Genomic DNA, 25,883 nt, shown 5'->3' with positions numbered 1-25,883 from the left:
CTGAGGACAGGAGGTCATGAATTTTGCCTCTAATAGTTAGAATTTTGTCATTAAAAAAGATCATAAAATCATTACTGCTAAGGGCTAAAGGAATACAAGGCTCAATAGAGCTTTGACTCTCAGTCAGCCTGGCTACAGTGCTGAAAAGAAACCTGGGGTTGTTCTTGTTTTCTTCTATTAATGCTGAGTAATAGTTTGCTCTGGCATTGCGGAGGCCCCTCTTATAAGTTTTGAGACTGTCTGTCCAGATTAAACGAGATTCTTCCAGTTTGGTCAATCGCCAATTCCTTTCAAATTTTCGCGATATTTGTTTTAACTTATGGGTTTGAGAGTTATACCAAGGAGCGAACTTTCTTTGCTTTGTTAACTTCTTTTTAAGAGGAGCTACAGAGTCAAGTGTTGTTCGCAGCGAGCCTACGGCGCTATCGACAAAATGATCAATTTGGGAGAGGTTAAAGTCGGTACAGGAAACCTCTGTTACTGAAGGACTTGGTATTGAATTTAACGACGGAGAAATCATTTCCTTAAATTTTGCAACAGCACTATCTGATAAACATCTAGTATAGTAACTGTTGCTGAGTGGTGTGTAATCAAGTAAAAAGAAATCCAAAGTAATCAGATAATGATCCGATAGCGAGGGATTCTGTGGAAAGACTTTTAGGTTATCAATTTCAATTCCATACGTCAGAACTCGATCGAGGGTAGTTTAGGGCTGATTAACAGACTAGAGTTAAAAATGGCTGCAACTCCCCCTCCTCGGCCGCTGCCTCGAGGAATGTGGGTATTATTATGACTGGGAGGAGTGGACTCATTTAGACTAACATATTCATCTGGACACAGCCAGGTTTCAGTGAGACTGAGTAAATCAATATGATTATCTGATATTAATTCGTTTACTAACACTGCTTTAGACGATAGAGACCTGATATTTAACAGTCCGCATTTGATTCTCCTGTTTTGTCTTTCTGTCACAGAACAGGTTTTAATTTTTATGAGGTTGTTATGTACAACTCCTCTTTGTTTAATTTTAAATTTAAATAATTTAGGTGGTCGGGGGACAGACACCGTTTGTATAAAACTATGAAAACTATGGCTGGGTAACTGAACTAGAAGCTCAGAGAGGCGTATAGGACTGTGATTCTGAGTCCTGATCTCAACTCTGGGTTGTCAGGGATTTAAATTACTAATAAAGTTTGCCAGGTTTCTAGAGATGAGAGCAGCTCCATCCAAAGTGGGATGAATGCCGTCTCTCCTAATAAGACCAGGTTTTCCCCAGAAAGTTTGCCAATTATTAATGAAACCCACATTGTTTGCTGGACACCACCTGGACAGCCAGCGATTAAACGATGACATGCGGCTAAACATGTCATCACTGGTCAGATTTGGGAGGGGTCCAGAGAAAACTACGGAGTCCGCCATCGTTTTTGCATATTCACACACCGAGGCAATATTAATTTTAGTGACCTCCGATTGGCGTAACCGGGTGTCACTTCTAGAGAAGGAAATGACTTTTCAGAGTCCCACAGTCAGTGCAACTGTAACCGTCGTGTTTTCTTACAATCTCGTCACCTGCCATCCAACTGCTTTCTCCTTTCTTGTGATATTCTAGTGATATATGACTCGATGACTCGAGGTCGATCTCACAGCCTTAACAGGTTTATTGAAGATACACCTCACAACTTCACACTCTGCAACAATGAGACAGCAGCACAGAACAGTTCACCAAACCTCCTTATACTTCTCCTCAGATAGACATCATACCGAACTTTCTGTGTGTGTGTGAATTGTTTTTGAACATTCTTCTCTTGACCTCATTCTACCCATTGAAGGTTGTATAAAAGAAAACATATTTTGCCTCTAACCTGACTGTGTGTGTGTGTGTGTGTGAGCGTGTGTGTGTGTGTGTGTGTGTGTGTGTGTGTGTGTGTGTGTGTGTGTGTGTGTGTGTGACTTCCCATAAACGGCTCCAGTTCACAGGAAAACAAGATAAAGAAGTGGCACTGATGATGAATCAAGTCCGATTTCCTGTGAAACGTTTGAGTTCTTAATAACTTTGTGCAAGTTTTATGAGGTGGAGGCTTCAAATAAGCCCTCTGGGGTTTTTTGCCTCTCCCTGCACTGTATCTTATTTTTTAATTATTGTTTTGTGTTTTATTTGTGCAACAAGTTAACTAAACATGACAAAAACCCACATCATTCGCTGGACACCACCTGGACAGCCAGAGATTAAATGATGACATGCGGCCGACATCGTTTTTGCGTATTCACACACTGAGGCAATATTAATTTTAGTGACCTCCGATTGGCGTAACCGGGTGTCATTGCCGCCGACGTGAATAACAGTCTTACTGAATCTATGTTTAGCTTTAGCCAGCAGTTTTAAATTTGATTCCCTGGCCCCAGGGATACATTTGACTATGGCCGCTGGTGTTGCTTACTTCACGTTTCTCAGAATAGAGCTGCCAATAACCAGAGTTTTATCCTCAGCGGGTGTGTTGCTATGTTATGTGGCTCCGCACTGGCTACAGGGGGCAGGCTAACTACCGCAGCTACTGAATGGTTTTCCATGGTGTGGAGCCGCGCTTCTAATTCACTAAGCCTCGCCTCCAACACAGCAAATAAGCTTATTACACTTATTACAATTACCACTGTCGCTAAAGGAAGCAGAGGCATAACTGAACATTTGGCACACCGAGCAAGAAAGAGCAGAGGGAGAAGCCATCGCTAACTGTAAAGCTAATGTAGCTACCAAGGCTAGTAACGTGCAAACAACAGCTAAAGGCCAAAACACACCGGCAGCGTCATATGACGGTGGCGTCATTGACGCGAGTCAAGTGCCGCCCCCAAAACACACTAAATGCGTCGCGCTGCGGGGCGTCAACCAGATTTCTGTTGCACACTCCAGTCCGCTAGGTGGCGGTACTGGTTGCCAACCGCCGGTTAGAACAAAAGACGAGGAAGAAGATGGGGCACAAGAATAAAAACACACAACACAGGACAACCACGACAATGACGGTACGTTGCTTATTGTAGTTGTTTGTAAATAGAAAATAATGGGGGCAGCTGTTTTGACACACGTCGTACGCCGCCGGTGTGTTTTGGCCTGAAGAGATTAGCAGGGAAGTCGCAAAAAGGAGGAGAGCTATAGGTGCTTAAACAGAACTAGTGTGGGTTAGACTAGAAGTAGATGTTAAAGCAACTGAAGTGAGAAAGCAGGCTAATAGAATTCACCAGAGCAGTACAGAGACACTGTCACAGAAACACCAGAAATGACACAACTCGCTTACCGCAATATGTCAGCACGTCAGTGTTTGAGGGAGTGAAATGCAGCCCGCATTGAATTCTCCTGTTTTGTCTTTCTGTCACAGGAGAGGTTTTAATTTTTATGAGGTTGTTATGCACAACTCCTCTTTGTTTAATTTTAGATTTAAATAATTTAGGTGGTCGGGGGACAGACACCGTTTGTATGAAACTATGAAAACTATGGCTGGGTAACTGAACTAGAAGCTCAGAGAGGCGTATAGGACTGTGACTCTGAGTCCTGGTCTCAACTCTGGGTTGTCAGGGATTTAAATTACTAATAAAGTTTCCAGGTTCCTAGAAATGAGAGCAGCTCCATCCAAAGTGGGGTGAATGCCGTCTCTCCTAATAAGACCAGGTTTTCCCCAGAAAGTTTGCCAATTATTAACAAAACCCACATCGTTTGCTGGACACCACCTGGACAGCCAGCGATTAAATGATGACATGCGGCTAAACATGTCATCAGAGGTCAGATTTGGGAGGGGTCCAGAGAAAACTATGGAGTCCGACATCGTTTTAGCATATTCACACACCGAGGCAATATTAATTTTAGTGACCTCCGACTGGCGTAATTGGGTGTCACTTCTAGAGAAGGAAATGACTTTTTCACAGTCAGTGCAACTGTAACCATCGTGTTTTCTCACAGTCTATGTGTGTGTGTGTGTGTGTGTGTGTGTGTGTGTGTGTGACTTCCCATAAACGGCTCCAGTTCACTGGAAAACAAGATAAAGAAGTGGCACTGATGATACATCAGGTCCAACTTCCTGTGTAATGTTTGAATTAATAACTTTGTCACTGATAAAGATCAGATTGACTTTCTTAAGGCCACACCAGGGAAATTCACACGTTCCAGCAGCTCAAGATACAAAAACAAATAATACTAATGCTCCCAGCACCAAGGTGTCGGAATTCATGGAACACCGTTTCCCTGCTGTTCCTCCTTTGGAAGTTGACCTGATGATGATTTTTTCAGGTCGCCCATTAAACACATATACCTGCTGAACATCAGCATATCAGCATTGTCATTGTGAGCATGTTAGCATGTTAGCTCAAAGTGCTACTGTGCTTCAATAAGCTGCAGATTGGTGTTGTGTCGATGAAGGTGTAAGGTTGACAAAATGCTTACATGAGTACGAGCATTTTGTCTGAGACTTTTTGTGGTGTTGCGTTGTCTTCTCTTTTGATGGATCTAAGCAGTGTCGGGGGAACTACGTTTAAATGGTAGTTTACCACACTGGCTTCTTCACTATGAGAAGTAGTTAAATTATCTCAACTGCCTCCAACAAGTGTTTAGCTTGTCAGAGTACAAGTATTTTAAAGAAAGTAGTTTAACTACATACAAACTACACAGGAAATGCTTTCAGTCTGAGTCTGGGATCTCATATTGTTACACAGCAGCTCCTTTTTAAACAGGAGTTGTGCAAATTTGCAGGAAAGCCCAATCAGTGTTTTTTCAGCATTGGCAGTATAAAAACAAAATCGGGGAGTGCAGCAAAATGCCGCCTACCTACTTTTGTTTATACAGAATGTGCCTTTTTCGGGGCAATGGGGGGCGTGAGCAAGTAACAAAACGTGTAGCTCAGCGTGTGACGTAAACAGTGACGTGGGAGGGAAGCCGCGGCTGGTCAGTCCTTCAGCGATTCTCTCGTAAGTCGGCCCGTTCTTCACCATCCCCGTCATCTGACGGTTAATGGCCTCTTCGTTTGCGAGGACAAGGAGGGCGCGCAATTCAATTCAATTTTATTCATAAAGCCCAATATCACAAATCACAATTTGCCTCACAGGGCTTTACAGCATACGACATCCCTCTGTCCTTATGACCCTCACAGCTGATCAGGAAAAACTCCCCAAAAAATCCTTTAACGGGGAAAAAACGGTAGAAACCTCAGGAAGAGCAACTGAGGAGGGATCCCTCTTCCAGGACGGACAGACGTGCAATAGATGTCGTACAGAACAGATCAACATGATAAATTAACAGTAATCCGTATGACACAATGAGACAGAGAGAGAGAGAGACAGAGAGAGACAGAGAGAGAGAGAGAGAGAGAGAGAGAGAAGGAGAGAAGGTGCCCGGTGTATTATAGGGGGTCCTCCGGCAGACTAGGCCTAAGTCAGCCTAACTAGGGGCTGGTACAGGGCAAGCCTGAGCCAGCCCTAACTATAAGCTTTATCAAAGAGGAAAGTCTTAAGTCTAGTCTTAAATGTGGAGACGGTGTCTGCCTCCCGGACCGTAACAGGAAGATGATTCCACAGGAGAGGAGCCTGATAGCTGAAGGCTCTGGCTCCTGATCTACTTTTGGAGACTTTAGGGACCACGAGTAACCCTGCGTTCTCAGAGCGCAGTGTTCTGGTGGGATAATATGGCACTATGAGCTCTCTAAGATATGATGGAGCTTGACCATTTAGAGCTTTATAAGTTAACAGTAGGATTTTAAATTCAATTCTGGATTTTACAGGGAGCCAGTGCAGAGAAGCTAAAACAGGAGAAATATGATCTCGTTTCTTAGTTCCTGTTAGTACACGTGCTGCTGCATTCTGAATTAGCTGGAGAGTTTTTAAGGACTTACTAGAGCTACCTGATAATAGAGAGTTACAGTAATCCAGCCTTGAGGTAACAAAAGCATGGACCAATTTTTCTGCATCTTTTCGGGTCACGATAGGCCTAATTTTAAATCCGTTGCTCCGAAGGGCTAGTTTCATATCCACTACCCCTACACGCAAAAAGGAATTGGGGACCCCTCGCGGGAACGCGCAAATGTAGGGGTAGGGCTAAGGGGGGGTATTTGGACGGGTCCAAAGTTTTACATATGTGGAATTGGCCCTAATTTTTCTAACATAATAGAGTCCGTTTATAATGACACATCTAGCTCAGTAGCACTCCCTCAGGGCACCGCCCCTCATTTCACCATGAGGTGTTAAACAAGGATGCAACTTCTTCCCATTCTTCTTTATTTTGGCAGCAGAAATGCAAGCAATTCATATTAAAAAATCTGATGTTGCCAAACTGAATGTTTTTGATAAACAGATAGTTATAAGCCAGCTGGCTTCATAAAAAAAATAGAACAAATCCCCAAAGTCTTTGAATTAATTGATGTGTTTTCTAAAGCATCAGGTTGAACACTTAATCACAATAAATAAAATATCTTGGAATTCATAACCAAAGATGCAAAAACCAGTGAAACCTTAAATTTACAAGACAAAATTTGAATGTAAATCTAAGCTCAAGATGTGGTTCCAAAGGGACCTGACAGTCTTTGGTAAATGGACCTGCATTTGTATAGCACCTTTCTAGTCATCCAACCACTCAAAGTGCTTTTTACACTATGAGTCACATTCACCCATTCACACACATTCATACACTGGTGGCAAAGGCTACCATACAACGTGCCAGGTGGTTTTTAACACAGTAACACACTGATGGAATTTGGGGTTCAGTATCTTGCGCAAGGTCACTTCAGCAGGCAGACTGGAGGAGCCGGGGATTGAACTGATGATCTTTCAATTGGTGGATGAGCCGCTCCACCTCTGAGCCACAGCCGCCCCAGCCAGGACTGGCTATCTTTGGAAGAACATACTTAAGACAAAACTCTATACCAAGCATTTCTTTGAACAAACCTCTGGGGAGACAACACCAAATACAGTTTTTGTTCAGCAGGAAAGATTTTAGCCACTTTAATTTTAACACAGCATTTAAATATGATTTTCAGGTTGAAACACTTCCAACCAAACAGATGTTGTTATGTTGGAAACTCATGTACACACACGATTTTACTCCTCATCAAACCCCAATCTGGAACAACAGATATGTGCAATGGCTACTTACAGCACTGGATGGATGAAAGTATCTGGTCAGTGACCCGTCTAATCAATGACCAGGGATGTTGGCGATCTTATGAGAACTTTAGCTCGAAACACAACACAACTTGAACACGTGATCAATTTGATGAACTTATCAGAGCGATCCCTGAGTCAGTCAGAATGTTAGCCCAAAACATAGAAACACACTCAGGTGTGATAAATCCACCTGCACTCCATTTTAATGGTCTTGATTTTCCGGCTGAGGAAAATTCAAATAAAGTCATACGTAATCACCTGAAGAATAGAAACTCCATTATCCAGCTCTCTTCTTAAATCAGACATTATCAAATATATAATATGTCTTAACTTATATATTTAAGCCCCGAGACAAATGAAGTTTATTCCATAATTATGAATAATGTCTATCCATCCAGTGAGCTGCTGAGAATGAGATTAGGTATTGATCATAAGAACTGTGTCTTCTGTCAAACTGAAACTACTGATCATCTGTTGTTCCACTGCACACACTCTGCAGGACTGGCTGTCAACCTAAACCCACCTCACTAACTCTCACAAGAGAAAATGTTGTGTTAAAGGACACCATGGGCCAGATCTACTAAGATCCCAATTAGCCTGTACTAATTTGCCTGCGCAATCTAGAATTTTTCGGGTTAGGGGGCTGAACCACGGTTTGCATGTGATTTACTAAGAGTGACTGCGTAAATGACAAGAGGTGCAAACGTGTTGGAGACACCCTATTTAAATGAGGGTTTTGCGTGTTTTATGGTTTGCAGCACGGCGAGTTTGGAGAGAAAGCGCAAAGTGAAATTTGACCCTATGGAATTAGAGGTGTTGGTAGATGAGGCCAATAAACACTGAAATGAGCTACAGCAAAGAAACCTGACTGTCTCACAAACGCTATATCACTAGGACCGCCAGGATCACAGTGCCCCTCCAAGCGCCACGACCGTCATATGTAACTTCATTGTTTATGCTTCCCGTGTGCTCAGAAGCACACAAAATGCATTTTTGAGTCATTTACAAGAAGCTATGATAAAATAAAATATTACAGACTATAGAATAGGACTGACAACCTCTCCAATGTCTCGTGACAATTAATTAACACTATTTGTCGGCTTTTTATAATTTTGCTGCTGCGCTGTGTCTCCAGTTGAAAGTGGTGATTTGCTAAATACATTCTACAATAATAAATTAGATTAACTTTTGGTTTATAATATTGTTGGCTATATTACGCATTTTAATAAAAGAATAAAAGAAATAAACACCGAAATAATTAGTGGAAACTATTTTTTTTTTATTGATACTCCTCCTCTCTGACATACTAACACACACACACACACACATTGAAAACGCAATTGAATGAATGAATGAATGAACACTGGAAGCAGTTCAGCCGCAGTCCTGCCGGCTGGTGCGGTCACTGTTGAGATTACATTTGTTTTTTATTATTAACAGAATGTTTTTTTATTGACTGTATGAATGGTTTCGTTTTCAAATAAATATTTGGAAATTAAAATGTATGCTTTGGTGTACTTTTACAGAGTTTTGCAATATGTATAGCCACCTGTTTGTATCAAAATGTATAATTTTCAGCAGTGGTGTGTGTAACTGCGGCCGCGGTCTGAGTTATAAATGCTCAGTTTAGTGTGTTTCATCTTTGTAACTTAAAGGCTTCAGAAAACATTCACGCACATTTTGAGGAAAAGACATCGGAAGAGAAGCTTGTAGGTTTTATCTAAACAGAATTATTTGCATTATAAAAACCCAAACAGTGTGTCAGACCGTCGTGGCGGTTCCAGTGTTAATGATTGTTTCCTCATTCATACCAAAAATGTTCACACGAGGGTGAAAAATGCATTCTCTGCGTCTTCTTTCATCGTTTTGATGTCTTCTTGCAACAATAACCGCAGTGGTGGACTAAGAGTCTCATCCTACTCTCTAATGTGCTATGTGTGAGCTCAGTCCTGCGTGTTCTTTAATGAAGCAATAGGAGAAGATATTCGGTCTCAGTTAATGTAGTTTATTAAGCAGTAAAGGAATAAAATTACAGAGCTCTGGGTCTCAACTTCACGTCCCTGACGAACAACAAAGGTGTGTCAGTTCACGAAGTCTGACCTCCTGTCCTTCCCTGACCCAGTATATTTGAGCGTAACAGAGTGTCATTGTGCACGCAAGGCGTTGTCCTCTTCTCATTGGCAGTTCCACTTCCTCCTTCACCACACCACGCCCCTGCCTCCTGTTAATCTGACTCCTTCCCGCTGGCGGTGGGGGCGTGGTTCCTGTTTTGAAAGACAAGAGAACAACACAACTCCCTACACGTGCTGTACCTTACTATCTGTATATCACTTTCTATTCTTTTTACCATATATGAAACTAATTATCTAAGCATTGCGGTATGTGCTCCTCAGACTTCATGTCTCTTCCTCTCCTGTACTTCTCCACTTCTGCAAAGCAAACACATTCAGATCAGCTGAAATCATCTCAGTATTCTCATTGTTCACACATCTAAAACTTATATAGTGAAACACAACTTATAGTAAAACACATAAAATGATTCTATTCCCAACAGCAGCCATGTGTGCGCAATTACACATACAAACCGTTTGCACCTCCCTTTGACACGTGTTAAATATATACACAGTTTCTATGAACAAAACTGCTTTCAGGTTTGATAAATCACTTTCCGTGTGCTAAATTAATATATTTACATGTTTTCCTCCCAGTACACACAATTGCGTGTAAACGCCCCATATTGCTGCAAACGTACTAACTGAAAGCAGACGCGCTATTTTGCACCTTTGAAAGACGCAACCCTTAGTGCGCACTTTTAGCACATCAGTTTGTACATTTTTTTGCGCGTGCAATGAGTCTGAACACGTTTTTATACTTGCAAACCTTTAGTAGATCCGGCTCTAACTGTGATCTGACTGAACAACCTGATACTGGTGCACACACACATCCAAATGGAGGAAGACAAAGGCCCTTTTTCTGTTTTTAAAAAGACTCTTATGGACGATCAGCTCAGTGCTTTGACACTAATGGGAATAAACATGCAAAGTCTCCTCACAGCATATGAAAGATGAAAATATCCGAGGACCCCGAGAGAAAGAGTGCAGAACTATGAATTTGCTTTATTTGTTTTCACTGTCTTTATGTTAAATGTTAAATGTGCATTGTAGGTTGAGACGTGTTCGTTGTGGTTTGTGTGTTGATGTTTTGTGAATGATTCATTTTCAATAAACAATCAATCAAATAAACAGAGGAGCTCCTGCAGCTCCCTCCTCTCTGGCTCTCTGATGTCACAGTGTGGAGCCTCAACACGCCAAGAGGAGGAGCACAAGGCTGCTCAGCTTACAGTGTGCTTAAAGGTTATTATGGGATGTATGCCCAGTGGAACGAAAAAGTGTCAGGAGCTTCTTTCTGATTGGTTGAGAGACGTTATCACACACTGAGACTGATGTTCACTGTTTCACTTCCTGTTCTTTGCCTTTAAAAATGCCTCTCAGCACCTCCTCTCTCCACTGCTCCTCGTCAGACGATCAGAACACATCAGCTGAAGAGAACCCTCTCTCACTTCACACTGTAAGTGACAATAATTATCATATGCTCAGTGTTAATTTTGGCAGCTATTGTCAATTTAGTTTTAGTCATTACATGAATTACATGAGGTCTGTATTAAGTATCATCACACATGTATTTGCTCAATTTCTTACTCTTACTGAACTAATAATTTATTCTTTGTAAATCACAACTAGTTGGTCATGGTATTAAGTTATTGGGTCTAATCCCGAGGCTACGCCGAGTGCGGACACGTAATTCAATTGTTTATAGTAGAGTGTTATTCTGGCAGCAAATGCTCCGCGTCAGCAAGGCTGAAATCATGCACCCGGTGTAGCCTCTGGGTTAGTAGAGAGCTTCTACATTCCTTAGAGAAAAGACAATGTATTACGAGGCAGTTCTGATCTAGATATCAGTAACTTCAGATCAAGACCCACTAATTGCTTATTAAGGATTTACCAAGAAATAATAAATAAATTCAATTTTCAGTAAGATAAGAAATTGTTGAATACATATACACATTTGTAATGATGCTAAATAAACACATTAATGATCAGTAATACATGCACATATTATTTGTGTATTATTGGCGAACATGTCTCACCCCAACTAGTGTTACAAGAACTTTTAGTTGTTATATATGTCCTTTATATATGTTCCTTCATTTCATTTAGGCTAATACTGGCATAAGGAATTGATATTAAAGTCACATGTTTTAATTATCAAGTGTTGAAGCCATTTGGATGATGTAAATATTCTATCAGATGCAGCTCGATACACCAAACTTGCTTGAGAAAAGCCACATACATGTCTAATACAATAAAGTGTGTTTTTTTTGTCCAGTAATTTATCACGAGCAATTTAGTCCAAAAAATGGATCAATGAAAACAAAACATAACGTCCAGTTTAGTTTTTAGTCACTAAGATCTATATCAAACTTATTTTCACACACGGAAGTAAATAGTGATCAACTTCCGTTTTTTTGTGCGTGACTTCCGGTCAGCCACTTTCCTTCATGCTTTCCCTTACCGGAGCTAACGGTGCAAGCTAATTTTTTTTTCAGTTTTCAATTGTTTATGTTAGTCAATCAGTTAGTTAGTTAGTTAGTTAGTTAGTTAGTCTGTGTATTTTGTATAACGTTAGATAACTGTGCCCACGTTTCCGTTATAACGGAAATTTATTCCCTCTAAACGCGAATAAATCGCACGTCAGTCATAAACTATGAACCAAAAAAGCACAATCTATCCCGAGTGAGACAAACTGCTTGATCCCCGTCTCCAGTGTACCAGCAGAGAACCTGCAGAACCGAATCAGTGAAAAAACACAGCGGGCTACACAGCCTCTCTACCTGAGCAGCTGAAGCTGCGGCTCACACCCTCGACACACAGACACACAGACGGTGCTTCTGCATGCCAGCCACACGTGTGCGCAACTGTGAGAAATAAATATGTGAGGTGTACGCTGCTTTTCTATCTTTTTTCCCTTTTCTTTCTTTCTGTCAGCGACATACACTCCTAACACAGGACGGGTTGTTTTAATTGACTGAGTTGATCATTAAGCCATAGTGATGCGCGGATCGGCTCTGATAGCACCTGAATCAGCATGTACGCATCAACCATCCAGCCGTTACAACATGATTGAGCTAGCAAAGCAGTTTTGTGTTGCTATGTGTGGTATTTATTCAGTTTTGGGAAATCACAATGTCTAGAAAGCATCAGTGGCTGCAGCTGACAGGGACAGCTAACGTTAACACTAGCAGCAAAGCTAACATCAGGACGTCATCTGTTAAAAGCCTCCCGTTGTCGGATACGACATGAAACTACTCCAATTAGCTCAATCATGTTGTAACTAAGACATCCACTGGAGAAAATATTTTTTTCATGGACCGTTTATTGAGTTATTACAGACACCGCTAACGGCTGACGGCTAACAGCTAACGGTTAGCCTAGCTAATCTACGATAACCATGTTATTAATTACACACAGAGAAAATACTAATGTTTGTTCAATCATTGTGTTTATAGACTTTACAAACATCAGATTAGTCTAAACGGTGATATAGTGACGTGAAAAATGTGCTATATGTATATATATATATATATACAGCTAAACTCAGCAAGGTAAACAACAAGGCGATTCCCATTTACACAGTGGAAAGAGTGCTGGACCAGAAGTGTCGCACAAAAAAACGGAAGCTGGCTGCGTTCTGTTTTGCCTCCGTGTTTCCGTGAAAAATAAGGTGGATATCAAACTTATTTTCAGCTCATTATCATCATGGGAAAAAGTGTAGACGAATACTTTTCGTTAAAATTTTAGACGACGGCCCTGGCCGTGGCACAACTGGCTGGGGCACCTGCACCATACACCGGCGACCTGGGTTCGGGTTCGAGTCCCGCCCTGTGGTCCTTTCTGGATCCCACCCCATCTCTCCATCTCACTCGCTTCCTGTCATTTTATACTGTCCTATCTGATTAAAGGCATAAAAAGCCCCAAAAAATATACTAAAAAAAAATTAGACAACAAAATGAATACTGGCTGCTACTAATACCAGATCATATTTATTTTCCTGTGAAAAAACTGCTGTCGTATCTTATGTAGCTTTGACTGCATTCATCCAGTGCATGGTAGGTGGATAGAACCAAATGAGCAGAAACAGTCTCTCCGAGATAATTCCATGGCAAATTACTTAGCGCTTTTCTCTTAGATATGAGCAGACATGATACAACAGTTCAGTAATGGCAAAAAACCCTTTGGGTCATTTGTAGTAATATAAAGTAAAAGCAAAGTGACAATCAGGCTGTTGGGTCAACAGATCATAGTGCAGGCAAAGGACATTTAGGCTACATCACAAGCTTCAGGAAATGAAGGTGTATCATGAAAGACTCCACCATGGCACCATTTCTGCCTTCACAGCCCAGGGCTCGATTCAGAGACACACATAGTCACACAAGAGCAGTCATCTCCTCAAGACTGCAGGAAACATGACTATCTTGAGTCTATCTTTGTTCATCTTCTTGTTATTTCTAACTATGGACAGATCTAAAGGCAACCTTAGAAAAGACAGAGAAGGATGTCGTTTTTGCATTTTTTAGTCGTGAAGAAAACATTTAGCCTGTAAAACCACACATTCCAAGGATTTATTAATTTATTTATTTTTATTAATTTAAATAATGGCGTCAAGCCAAACTTTGCTATCCTCTTCCCCTGAGTCTAATGGAGAAAGGACAGCACTGGAGCTAGCACTATAGCTGTCCTACTTCCATATCCAGCAGCATCTTAAGGTCTAGGTACAGTCAGGCGGTGGTGAGCAGCTAGCGGCGAGTGCTTGCCGCCTGTTGACAAAAATTGTGTTGTGCGGCCACGAACCTCCCAAAAATTGAGACCGCGCAGCAAGGCGCACATTGAGCTCCACAGGGATCTTGTTGCGGTACCTTGCGGTAATATGCCAGGGAACACGTCGTGCACTAGCAACTTTTTTTTCACCTTTACCGCGTTACTATTGACTACACCTGAGCCTTTAGTGTTTGGTTTTCTTTTCTTTTCTCTAAACTGCTGTTACCACTTCACTTGAAGTTTCTTGTCAGCTCCGACTAGTGAAGAAAATGAGCAAACTTCCACACATCATCAGAACAGTATGTACTTGCATGCTGATAATTATCATGTGGTGAGGCAGGCAGCTACCAGTGTTAACTTTGGCAGCTATTTTCAATTTAGTTTTAGTCATTACATGAATTTAGTTGTAAGTCTAAGTCATATTTTAGAAATTTCTGTCTTCCCAAAGCCAGTTGGCTTGGAATCTATTGGATTAGAACACCAACTTCGTTCAGGAGGTTCTCATTGGCTGTGATCCAAGACATTTCCCACCAAATTAAATTCATTTGTTGCCTGCAACTTCATGTCATGATATCGGTACCTCATTGATGGGCTAACCACAAGTATAATATCGACGAGTTCTGGTGTGTCCATCCTCCTGATCTTGATGGACAGATCCCCCCTGGCTTGTATTAGTAATATAAATTGTATTTTGCATTTGTTTGTATTTTGTCAAAGCACTTGCATGACATCTTCTTTATCTGCTTCGTTGAACAGCACACACCATGGAAATTGCTAAGGCCACTCAGTGTCTCACCACTGCAGCAGATATGCGAGAGACCACCAAGATGCTGATGCAGCCTAATGCAAACTGGGAAGAGTACCTGACTCCTGCCCCCCTCTCCATCGCCATCATGGGGGAGCTCGTCTTCATCTCCTCATCTGATGACTTCTCCATCAACAAGAACCCCCCAGAGAAGGGCTACAAGTACATACAATACCCAGACTCGTTCAGGGCCTGCCTCATGCAAATCTGTAACTCAGGCTGGCATGCATTCAATGAGGCCCACAAGAATATGGATCAGATCCGCCTTCACACAGCCACAGTTCCTGATTACATGAAGGCAGCAGTCAAGCTCCTTTTCAATGCACCTGATGAAGTTATTGACAAGCTCCTGCCAAATCAGCTGGAAAACATTCGCACCATTGCAGATGAATGTGTGACACTGTCAGGCAGTGTTGAAAAGAAGTACACAGATGTCATCAACTTAATCCAGGAACTGTTGGCGGCCTGTGTCAATGCTGAACGCTTTCATGGAGAAGAGCTGGAGAAGGTGAAGATGAAGATTAAGGAAAATGAAATACGGGAGAAGACCGCCACTGAGCTTAAAGAACGGTCCAAGAAAGCAATGGAGGCCATGGAAAAGGAAATAAATGAAGCACAAGATAGCTACAAGAAAGCAATGGACTCTCTTCCCTCCGGATGGGAAATGATTGGAATGGATGTGGTTGAAGGACTTTCAAAGGCAGTGACAGGATTGGTTAATGGAGTCGTTAACCTGGTAAGTTCTCCAATAAAAACAATCAGCGATTCAGCAGAAACACTCATAGACAAATTCCAAGGAAAGGAATCGCAAAATGAAAACGTAGATGTGCTCTCAGTCGGCTGTAAGTCTGCAGAGATTCTTTCCATTGTAGGAACTCTTACACAGTATTTGAAGGAAGGGAAAATAGCCTGGCAGGACCTGTATGATCAGAAAGCACAATCCACAAAGACAAACTGGTCTCAAGCTCAATTCAAAAGAATCTCTGGGGCCTTAAAGAAGATGAAAGGGAGCAAACTTCAGAATGATGCTCTGAACCTTTGTGAGCTGGGTATTAACATCTGTGAAGAACTGGCCACATATAAACCTGGTGAAAATTGGGGTGACAAGAAAGAAACAGAGCTCATCAAGAAACTGAAGAAACTGGATGAAGAATCCCGCATCTTTGACACCAAAAGCAAAAAAGTACTGGGCTCTCCAGCTCTTTCTCCTACATCACCAATGATGAGCAAAGCACAGAGCAGCACAGGAGATCAGTCTGCCAGTCAGAGAGCAGCAGATAACGCTCGTTTCAAAATTGAGCAGAGCCGAGAACAACTCAAGGTAACACGGGAGGCCTATGAGAAGTCTGTGGAGAGAATGGAGCAGAATCAGAAGGAGCTGACTGAGATCTTGGTTGAAATGCAGAGCTGTAAGCTCAAGGAGATTGACTTTGAAACCACCATCAAGATGCTGGTCAAGGGTCTCGATGCCATGGGCAGAGTCAAAGAGCAGTGGGAGAAGATGGTGCGCTTCTTCCAGATGATCTCTAACATCATCAAATGCAGCCTCAGCAAGACACTGAAAGATTTCGTCTCAACAGCTGATGATACAAAGAAACTCAGTTACAACAATAAACTATTTGTCAAAGACATGCTGTACAACCAGGCCTTCCAAGCCTCCAATGTTGCCAGTCTGGTCCACATGATCTCAGGGACCTACACTGAAGTGTCCAACAAGTACCTGATGGACAGAGTGAGCAGCCTGGGCAAGCTCATGGCCATGGATAAGGAGAAGCCAGAATTCCTTCAAGAGCGTTTGAAGCTGCAACAGTCCTGCACAGCAGCTCAGGAGGGCATCCTTATGCTGGTCCTCAAGAACAAGAAGGAGTTTGAGAGGAAGACAGATGACAGGATGGCAGAAATAGAGAATGGTCTGAAAGCAATTCTGCCAGCTGCCCCACCCCAGGAGACTGAGAGGATCAAAGAAATAGTTCAAGCTGGGTTTGGTGGAGGAGAAGAGGATTACTACTAGAACAAAGTTTCTACCAGTTATGAAACTGTCACCTAATTCTGATCGTCACCATTTTTTTCATTACTTTTATTGATCAATCAAACAAATCTTCAATGATTTTTTATTTTTTTTTAGTTATCTTGTCCTGATATTTGACTCAAGTTTAGAGGGGAAACTAGTGATTACTGTGTGCTTGTGGTATTCTGCAACTCTGTGCTTCACTGGAAATCTGATTGGTCTGTCTTTTTCCATTATTGATCATTGATCAATCATCCTTACAGATTTTGATTCTTTTATCATAACTGGTGAGTTTAATGTGTACTCAGTGTTAATGTGTACTCAGTGTTTTTAAAAAATAGCGTGAGACCTGGCTCAAACACAATGGTGGGAAAGTTTGGGGCATTCCAGCCCAGGCTGATATGGGCTTGGCCTTGGACACCAGTATGACTCATACCCAGGTGACTCTAAAAGAATACACCATTAAGATCGGACTCAACCAAAGGCAAAAACATGCCACCATTGTGTTCAGGCTCAAGTGGGCAGGATTAAGGGAAAAAGGTGGAGATTCAGCAGAATCTTCACCAGCATAAAAGGGAGCGCAAAGAGAGTGAAACTTAAGTCTTGTTCCAGAGCTTGACTCATGAGTTGTGTGTGTTGTTGCTTGTGAACACATTAAACACGGTTGCACCTGATTCCACGTGTCTCCAGTGATTTCCTCAGCACCAGCCATCTGATTCTAAGATACTTATTTGAGTAGAAGGCGAGTCCAACCTAAAGAGTTGAAGGCAAGGTCGGGAGCCCCCAGGCCCAGCTGCAGACACCGATTTCTGCTTCATCAAGAGCTCACTGCTTTGTTTGACATGTTTGATATGGTACAACATGTTAGCAACTCCACTCATATCAAAGGTCACACTCTGGATCTAGTTATCAGTGAGGGTCTCTGTATTTCTTCAGTTAATGTTAGATGTGAATGTTATAGACTTAGCACTATCTGATCATTTTTGTGTATTCTTTGATGGCCTGGTCTCTCCAATTAGCCAAACTCAATCTAAAACTGTCCCTAAGAGGTATATTAATGAGAATACCTGCAGTCTTTTTACGGAAGCCATGTCTATTACACCATGCATAACAACTCAGGGCGTGGAGGACCATCTAAGTCTGTTTAACTCCAATATTCTCAGGGTATTTGACTCTGTAGCACCTACCAAGCTTAAAAAAAGCCCCAGTAAATGTAAAGCACCATGGAGGTATACCACAGCTGTAGCGACTCAGAAGAGAGAATGTAGGAAAGCTGAGCGTAAATGGGGAAAAAACAAGCTTCAGGTTGACAATGATATTTTCAAAGACAAACTCCAAGCTTATAACTATGAGTTAAGAAAAGCTAGACAATCTAATTTCTCTAACATCATTAACAAGAACATTAAAAACTCCTGTGCACTGTTTGCCACTGTTGATAAGTTAACAAATCCCCCAGTACATCTACCTCAAGACTTTATGTCACCTGATAAATGCAATGAGTTTGCTTCCTTCTTCCATAGCAAGACTGAAAATATTAGAAAAAGCATTAGCTCCACCCTGTTATGTAATGTCTTGGTTAAATCATCAAATACAAATAGCCTCTTTATCTGAATTTACTGCCACTGATAGCAAAACTCTTGAAAAAAACTGTGATGCAGCTCAGCTCATCTACTTGCTGTCCTGACACCTTCCCCACAAGCATCTTTAAAAGCATCTTTGGTTGTGTGGCATTTGAGCTTCTAAAGATTGTGAGTGGCTCTCTTCTTTCAGGCATTTTCCAGCCTCTCTTAAGACTGCAGTTATCAAACCCCTCCTAAAGAAAGAAACCTTGATCCCTCTGTGCTCAACAACTACAGGCCCATCTCAAACCTCCCCTTTATAGGCAAAGTTATTGAGAAAGTTGTATTCAACCAAGTCAATAACTATTTAAATACAAATAGCATCTATGACCAACTCCAACTCAACTGAGACTGCACTTGTAAAGGTGTTAAATGACATCTGCCTGAATACAGACTCAGGTAAAACAACTGTCCTGGGGCCTGTTTCACAAAACCAGGATAAGGGATTAAGCCAGGATATCTTGGTTATCCTGGATCAACTTATCCTTGATCCAGTTTCACAAAAGCAGGATAGGGGGAAGTGGGATATGTTTTGACATAAGTTACCATGGAGATTTATTCTGTGGAGCTAGCCTGCTCCAGACCAGGCTAAGTTCCAGGATTTATTTAATCTCATCCCTTATCTCAGTCAGCAGCTACCACAAATGGAAACTAATATTTATTCCACTTCACACTACACATTCTTATCACATTCAACGAGACCCACTGTCATTATTTAAACATTTGTGATCATTAATTGCAGTCATTTTAGATAAATGATTTTAGTAGAAAATTTAGTTAGACTATCTCTCTCATATATATATATATATATATATATATATATACACTGTAAATAAATGATTAAAAAAATACACACCATACAGTAACATGATGACATGATGTTCCTTTATTGAATAGGATAAATCAAAGCAAGTAATCCATCAGTTCCTTTCAAAAGTGACGTCACACAGTGCTCTACAAGATAGAAAGCACTGAATCAAAGCATATTATTCATCACAAGAATAAATACACATTCTCAAAGGTCTGTATATAAAACACCCTGCATGTCTGCACACTGGAATAAATGCAGGACAAATCCATACTTAACAAATGAACAAATGTCAGGCCTGTATACGCACAGTACACAGCACAATAAGCCAAATTAATATAAAATAACACAAATTCCTCTGCTATTGCAGGCCATATTCAACTTAAATGTGCAGAATGCATTTTAACTGAAATAATTCAAAACGTATTGGTCCCTGATCAGCCGACCACTGTCGTCATCCGGGAAGATGGCCGGATTGTCCCGGTCCACATCTGATGGCACTCTGGGGGCCCTCTCCTTCCTCAGGCAGGCCACATTGTGGAGGACAGCACAGGCCACAGTAATATCGCATGCTCTGTCTCAGATGGTGCAGACACTGGAAGCGTGCCTTCAGGAGGCCAAAGGTCATCTCAATCCGAGCCCTTGTCCTGGCATTGGCATCGTTATATGCCCGCTGTGCTTCCTGAGGGTCTGCGTAGGGTGTGAGGCAAAAAGGCTCGCAGGCATAGCCTCTGTCCCCCAGCAGCACACCAGAGAATTCACCTGTGAATACAAAATGTCATCATCACAGCCTTATCAATAGAGGGACATTCTTGACATAGCCTTGATTTTAAAAGTGGTTATTAATTGAGGTCATGTGGCTCACCTTGTGACAGGCGCCAATAGACTGCAGAGGACCGAAAGATTCGTGAGTCATGGACTGAGCCAGGCCACTTTGCCACAACATTGCTGATCAGGTAGTCAGCATTGCAGACCATCTGAAATTATAAGATGTAGACTATTAAACCATTCAATGCACATCACGAGCAATGTACAATGTTCATTAATGTCATAAAGTCATGTTCACCTGAACATTAATGCTGTGAAAGGATTTCCTGTTCACAAAATCTCCCTTATGGGCACCTGAGGGGGATTTTATTCTGATATGGGTGCAGTCAAGTGCACCAATGACATTGGGGAAACCTGCAACACAAAGCAATAAGTATCCTACTATGACTTAACACTTGTCCTGTAATTTGTACTTACAGTACTCTTACCTGCAATCCTATAAAAATCCTCTTTGATGTCACTGAGTCTTCTGTGTCCAGGGAAGGAGATGAAGACACCTGATAGTGATTTGAGGGCTAGACAGACACTACGCACCACACGGCAAATTGTGGCCTTGGCCAGGTTTTCAGCATCCCCCACTGAGTACAGGAAGCCCCCACTTGCAAAGAAGCGCAAGGCCACACACACCATTTGCTCAACACTCAGCGCATGGCTCCGTGCTGTGTGGTGTTGGATCCTGGGACCCAGCAGTCTGCACAGATATCGGATGCCATCTGCAGAAAACCTATATCTTTCGTGTAGGTGGTCATCAGGGAAGGCCAATGGGTTCGCCCTGTCCCTGAAGACCCTCTCCCGCCTGAAGGCTCTCCTGAGCACAAGAGCTTCTCCATCCACAACCTCTTGCAGGAATGGACACGCCATTGTTTGAGCAGGAAGGAACACACCATTTTGGGCCTTCATATAGGCTATTGGATCGCTAGATTTAATGAGGAACACCTTTGCACTCTCACAAGCTACAAATGGTTATCTAATTATCAGGATACCTATTGCCTTAAAGAATAGATAATTGATTAAAATGCTCCCTGTTTGACCTTCACACTGCTCAACTTCTGCCATAAAGTGTTTTGATATCTGGGAAATAGCATTTCAGGTACATTATGTGCATTTCTTTTTGTCTTAATACAGCCAGTCTTTGGTGTGTGACTTCTAACCAATCAAAGCACTTGGGGCTACCATAGAGATGACACTAGGCATTATGTCAGACTGTGGAATACAATCTGCAATCCCACCTAACTGTGCACAAATTAAACAAGCAAACACCACAGAAGGTCTTTTGATCTTTTATTTAAGATTCTTCTTCTTGAAGCTGGGTGAGGAAAGGAGAATAATAATTAATAGATTGTCTGTGTTACAGTCAGCATACAGTGTACACTGAAGGTGAAACTCACCTCCCGCTCAAGTTTTTTTATTTCAAGGTTCAGTTTCCTCAGTTTCCTCCTTTTAATTTCGGACTCCACGGAGAGGTCTGCCATCTGTCTTCTTTTGTATTCAATGTCCATATCGGCCAGTTGTATTTGCCGTTTCAGATGTGTGGCATACAGCTGTCTGATAGCTTGTGAGTTCTGTAAACACATAATAATCAGCACAGCAGGAATTTTGCATGATGGGAATGTACTTCCATAAATACTCACTATGTTGCAAGGCTGGCTTTCATCCTGTAGAGCATCTGGGTCCTGTTACAGAAATGACATTTTGTGTGGGCTCCAGATGATGATGACTTCTCACCATTGTAGACTGAATGAGTACTTTCATTTGACATGATACCTCAAACCTTCTTGAATCAAGAGACACAGTCTCCTCATCGACTTCATCTGCTGCTCCTGCTGCTCCACTGGTGCCTTCACCCTATCACATTTAAAAGGGATTCATATTAAAGCAAGCAGATGAGACATGCCAGGCTACACAGTATGACTTTGATGGAGGACTCACTGGATCATCATCCTCTGGTATTGGTGACGCCACTGTTGGAGGCTCCAACAGTGAGATGGTGTTTCCAGATACTGCAAGGTAAAACAGAGTCAGATAGTCCAAATGGATTCAATATGAATGGTTGGTTATGTCCCATGTAAAGATGGAAGAATGTACCTTTAATGAAGAGGGAGGCATCTTCCTGGGAGGGATTTATATTTGAGTCTGTCCCCCCAGGGATCCCCTCTAACACAGGCCTGCCTCTGTTAAGTTCCAGGGCTCTGTCCTCTGCAGGGGTGAGGTCAGCTGGTGGTCACCCACCACCCGTGCCTTGCTTGTGGGTTTTTTTTTAACAGCTATAAGTACAGACAATATGTGAGTAGGCACCCTCTGGGTACAATGTACGCACGTGCATAGTATTTGTCAGGTCACTTACCATTCTGCAGGATGTTCTTATATTTGATCTTGACTTGTTGCCAAGTTCGTTTGGGCCCAGTCATGTTTAATCTAAGAATAATAAATTAATTAAGACAAAATAAATAACACACACACACACACATAGATAGTGAATGAAATAACTGAGGAGCAAATATGTAGTTGCATTTACATAATTTCACATCTACAGTCCATTTCACTCGCAGTTTCATAATCAGAGTATAACTACGTTTTTGGGAATGTTAATTAACTATTTGGATTGTAATTGTGATGGATTCAGCAGGGTAGTGAGTGTGTGTTTGTGCAATACATACGCATTCAGGCGGTCTGCAATACTTTGCCATGCTTTCTCTCTTTGTTTGATGGCGGTGGCAGTGTTTCCTTTCTTTTTAATTTGTTCTTTTACCTCTTCGTAGGCCTCCATAATTATGTCCTGCTCCGATGGGGAGAAGTATGCTGCACGTGATGCCATGGTGAATCAGTGAATCTGTGATCAATTACAGGGTCTATTTAAGGAGCCATGTGCTGCAACTTATCCAGGATTAGTTTCACCTGGCTTGATGAATCCGTGTCTACTTATCCTGGCTTGGCGTTTGTGGAACCAATTAAGCCTGAACTCTGTTGTTTTGGATTGGTTGAGCCAGGCTTACTTACTTATCCTGGATGTCTGAATCCTACTTTTGTGAAACGGACCCCAGGTAATGTTAGACCGTAGTGCAGCTTTCGATACGGTTGATCATGTAATACTTCTCAACCGACTAGAAAGCTGTGTTGGGCTTTCTGATACCGTCCTTAGATGGTTTAAGTGGCATATCATGCTATGCAGATGACACACAGGTCTTACTTGCACTGTCACCAAATGATTTAAGTCCTATTGACTCCTTATGTCTTTGCCTTGAAAAAGTAAATACCTGGATGCAGCAGAATTTTTTAAAACTTAATCAGAGCAAGACTAAGATTATTTTATTTTAGGAACAAAGGGGATAGATCACAAATAGGTGCCTACTTAGAATCTAAAGCACTCACACCTAGGACTCAAGTAAAAAACTTGGGTCATCTTGGATGGGGACCTGACTATGACTGATCACATCAAAAGCATTAAAAAATCAGCATTCTGGCATCTCAGAAACAGCTAAGATCAGAGATTTTGTTGAAAAGCTTATTCATGCTTTCATATCCTGTAGGGTAGATTATTGTAATGGCCTCCTAACTGGCCTCCCCGAAAAGTCCATTAGACAGATTCAATTAATTCAACACGCTGCCTCTAGACTATTAACCAAGACTAAAAAGAGACATCACATTACACCCATTCTTAAATCTTTACTCCCAGTTAATTTCAGAATTGATTTCAAGGTTCAACTCCTAATATGTAAGTCACTAAATGGACGTGGCCCCAAATGTTTTTCTGAAATGTTTCCCCAGTATACACCTGGTAGAGCGTAGATCTACTGGGACTGGTCAATTGATAGTCCCCAGGGTTAAAACTAAGTGAGGAGAAATGGCATTTAGCTGTTCTGCCACAATCAGCTTCCAATAGATATTAGATTTGCCCGAAACTCAAAACTGAACTTTTTCATTTTGCATTTATAGATGAATTAATTTACTTTAGATGGGTTATGTTGTTATAAAGTGACTGTGACATAGTTTTAGGTTTAGTGGATGCTGTAACTTTTGAACACATATCACATGACTGATCAGCTGTGAGGGTCATAAGGACAGAGGGATGTCGTATGCTGTAAAGCCCTGTGAGGCAAATTGTGATTTGTGATATTGGGCTTTATAAATAAAATTGATTGACTGATTGATGACTGATATGCTTGTACAGTACAGGCCAAAAGTTTGGACACACCTTCTCATTCAATGCGTTTTCTTTATTTTCATGACTATTTACATTGTAGATTCTCACTGAAGGCATCAAAACTATGAATGAACACATGTGGAGTTATGTACTTAACAAAAAAAGGTGAAATAACTGAAAACATGTTTTATATTCTAGTTTCTTCAAAATAGCCACCCTTTGCTCTGATTACTGCTTTGCACACTCTTGGCATTCTCTCCATGAGCTTCAAGAGGTAGTCACCTGAAATGGTTTCCACTTCACAGGTGTGCCTTATCAGGGTTAATTAGTGGAATTTCTTGCTTTATCAATGGGGTTGGGACCATCAGTTGTGTTGTGCAGAAGTCAGGTTAATACACAGCCGACAGCCCTATTGGACAACTGTTAAAATTCATATTATGGCAAGAACCAATCAGCTAACTAAAGAAAAACCAGTGGCCATCATTACTTTAAGAAATGAAGGTCAGTCAGTCCGGAAAATTGCAAAAACTTTAAATGTGTCCCCAAGTGGAGTCGCAAAAACCATCAAGCGCTACAACGAAACTGGCACACATGAGGACCGACCCAGGAAAGGAAGACCAAGAGTCACCTCTGCTTCTGAGGATAAGTTCATCCGAGTCACCAGCCTCAGAAATGGCAAGTTAACAGCAGCTCAGATCAGAGACCAGATGAATGCCACACAGAGTTCTAGCAGCAGACCCATCTCTAGAACAACTGTTAAGAGGAGACTGCGCCAATCAGGCCTTCATGGTCAAATAGCTGCTAGGAAACCACTGCTAAGGAGAGGCAACAAGCAGAAGAGATTTGTTTGGGCCAAGAAACACAAGGAATGGACATTAGACCAGTGGAAATCTGTGCTTTGGTCTGATGAGTCCAAATTTGAGATCTTTGGTTCCAACCGCCGTGTCTTTGTGAGACGCAGAAAAGGTGAACGGATGGATTCCACATGCCTGGTTCCCACTGTGAAGCATGGAGGAGGAGGTGTGATGGTGTGGGGGTGTTTTGCTGGTGACACTGTTGGGGATTTATTCAAAATTGAAGGCACACTGAACCAGCATGGCTACCACAGCATCCTGCAGCGACATGCCATCCCATCCGGTTTGCGTTTAGTTGGACGATCATTTATTTTTCAACAGGACAATGACCCCAAACACACCTCCAGGCTGTGTAAGGGCTATTTGACCAAGAAGGAGAGTGATGGAGTGCTGCGGCAGATGACCTGGCCTCCACAGTCACCGGACCTGAACCCAATCCAGATGGTTTGGGGTGAGCTGGACCGCAGAGTGAAGGCAAAGGGGCCAACAAGTGCTAAACACCTCTGGGAACTCCTTCAAGACTGTTGGAAAACCATTTCAGGTGACTACCTCTTGAAGCTCATGGAGAGAATGCCAAGAGTGTGCAAAGCAGTAATCAGAGCAAAGGGTGGCTATTTTGAAGAAACTAGAATATAAAACATGTTTTCAGTTATTTCACCTTTTTTTGTTAAGTACATAACTCCACATGTGTTCATTCATAGTTTTGATGCCTTCAGTGAGAATCTACAATGTAAATAGTCATGAAAATAAAGAAAACGCATTGAATGAGAAGGTGTGTCCAAACTTTTGGCCTGTACTGTATGTACTGACA

The 25,883-nt window shown here is 41.8% G+C and overlaps 1 protein-coding gene across 1 annotated transcript; it reads left to right on the top strand.

Moving 5' to 3' along the window:
• Positions 1-10,576: 10,576 nt before the first annotated feature.
• Positions 10,577-17,496, top strand: LOC144464778 (uncharacterized). Its single transcript, XM_078172687.1, has 2 exons — positions 10,577-10,701; positions 14,766-17,496. The coding sequence occupies exon 2, from the start codon at positions 14,774-14,776 to the stop codon at positions 16,823-16,825; it is 2,052 nt and encodes a 683-aa protein (XP_078028813.1). The 5' UTR covers positions 10,577-10,701; positions 14,766-14,773; the 3' UTR covers positions 16,826-17,496.
• The last annotated feature ends 8,387 nt before the right edge of the window (positions 17,497-25,883 follow it).

This window comes from Epinephelus lanceolatus, chromosome 11 (assembly GCF_041903045.1).
Source record: "Epinephelus lanceolatus isolate andai-2023 chromosome 11, ASM4190304v1, whole genome shotgun sequence".
In the NCBI taxonomy this organism is placed as follows: Eukaryota; Metazoa; Chordata; class Actinopteri; order Perciformes; family Serranidae; genus Epinephelus; species Epinephelus lanceolatus.
This window is presented reverse-complemented; position numbering and strand designations above follow the sequence as displayed.

What these genes read in the sequence shown, in the direction of transcription:
- LOC144464778 (XM_078172687.1), top strand. Translation starts at nt 14,774, where the DNA reads ATGGAAATTGCTAAGGCCACTCAGTGTCTCACCACTGCAGCAGATATG.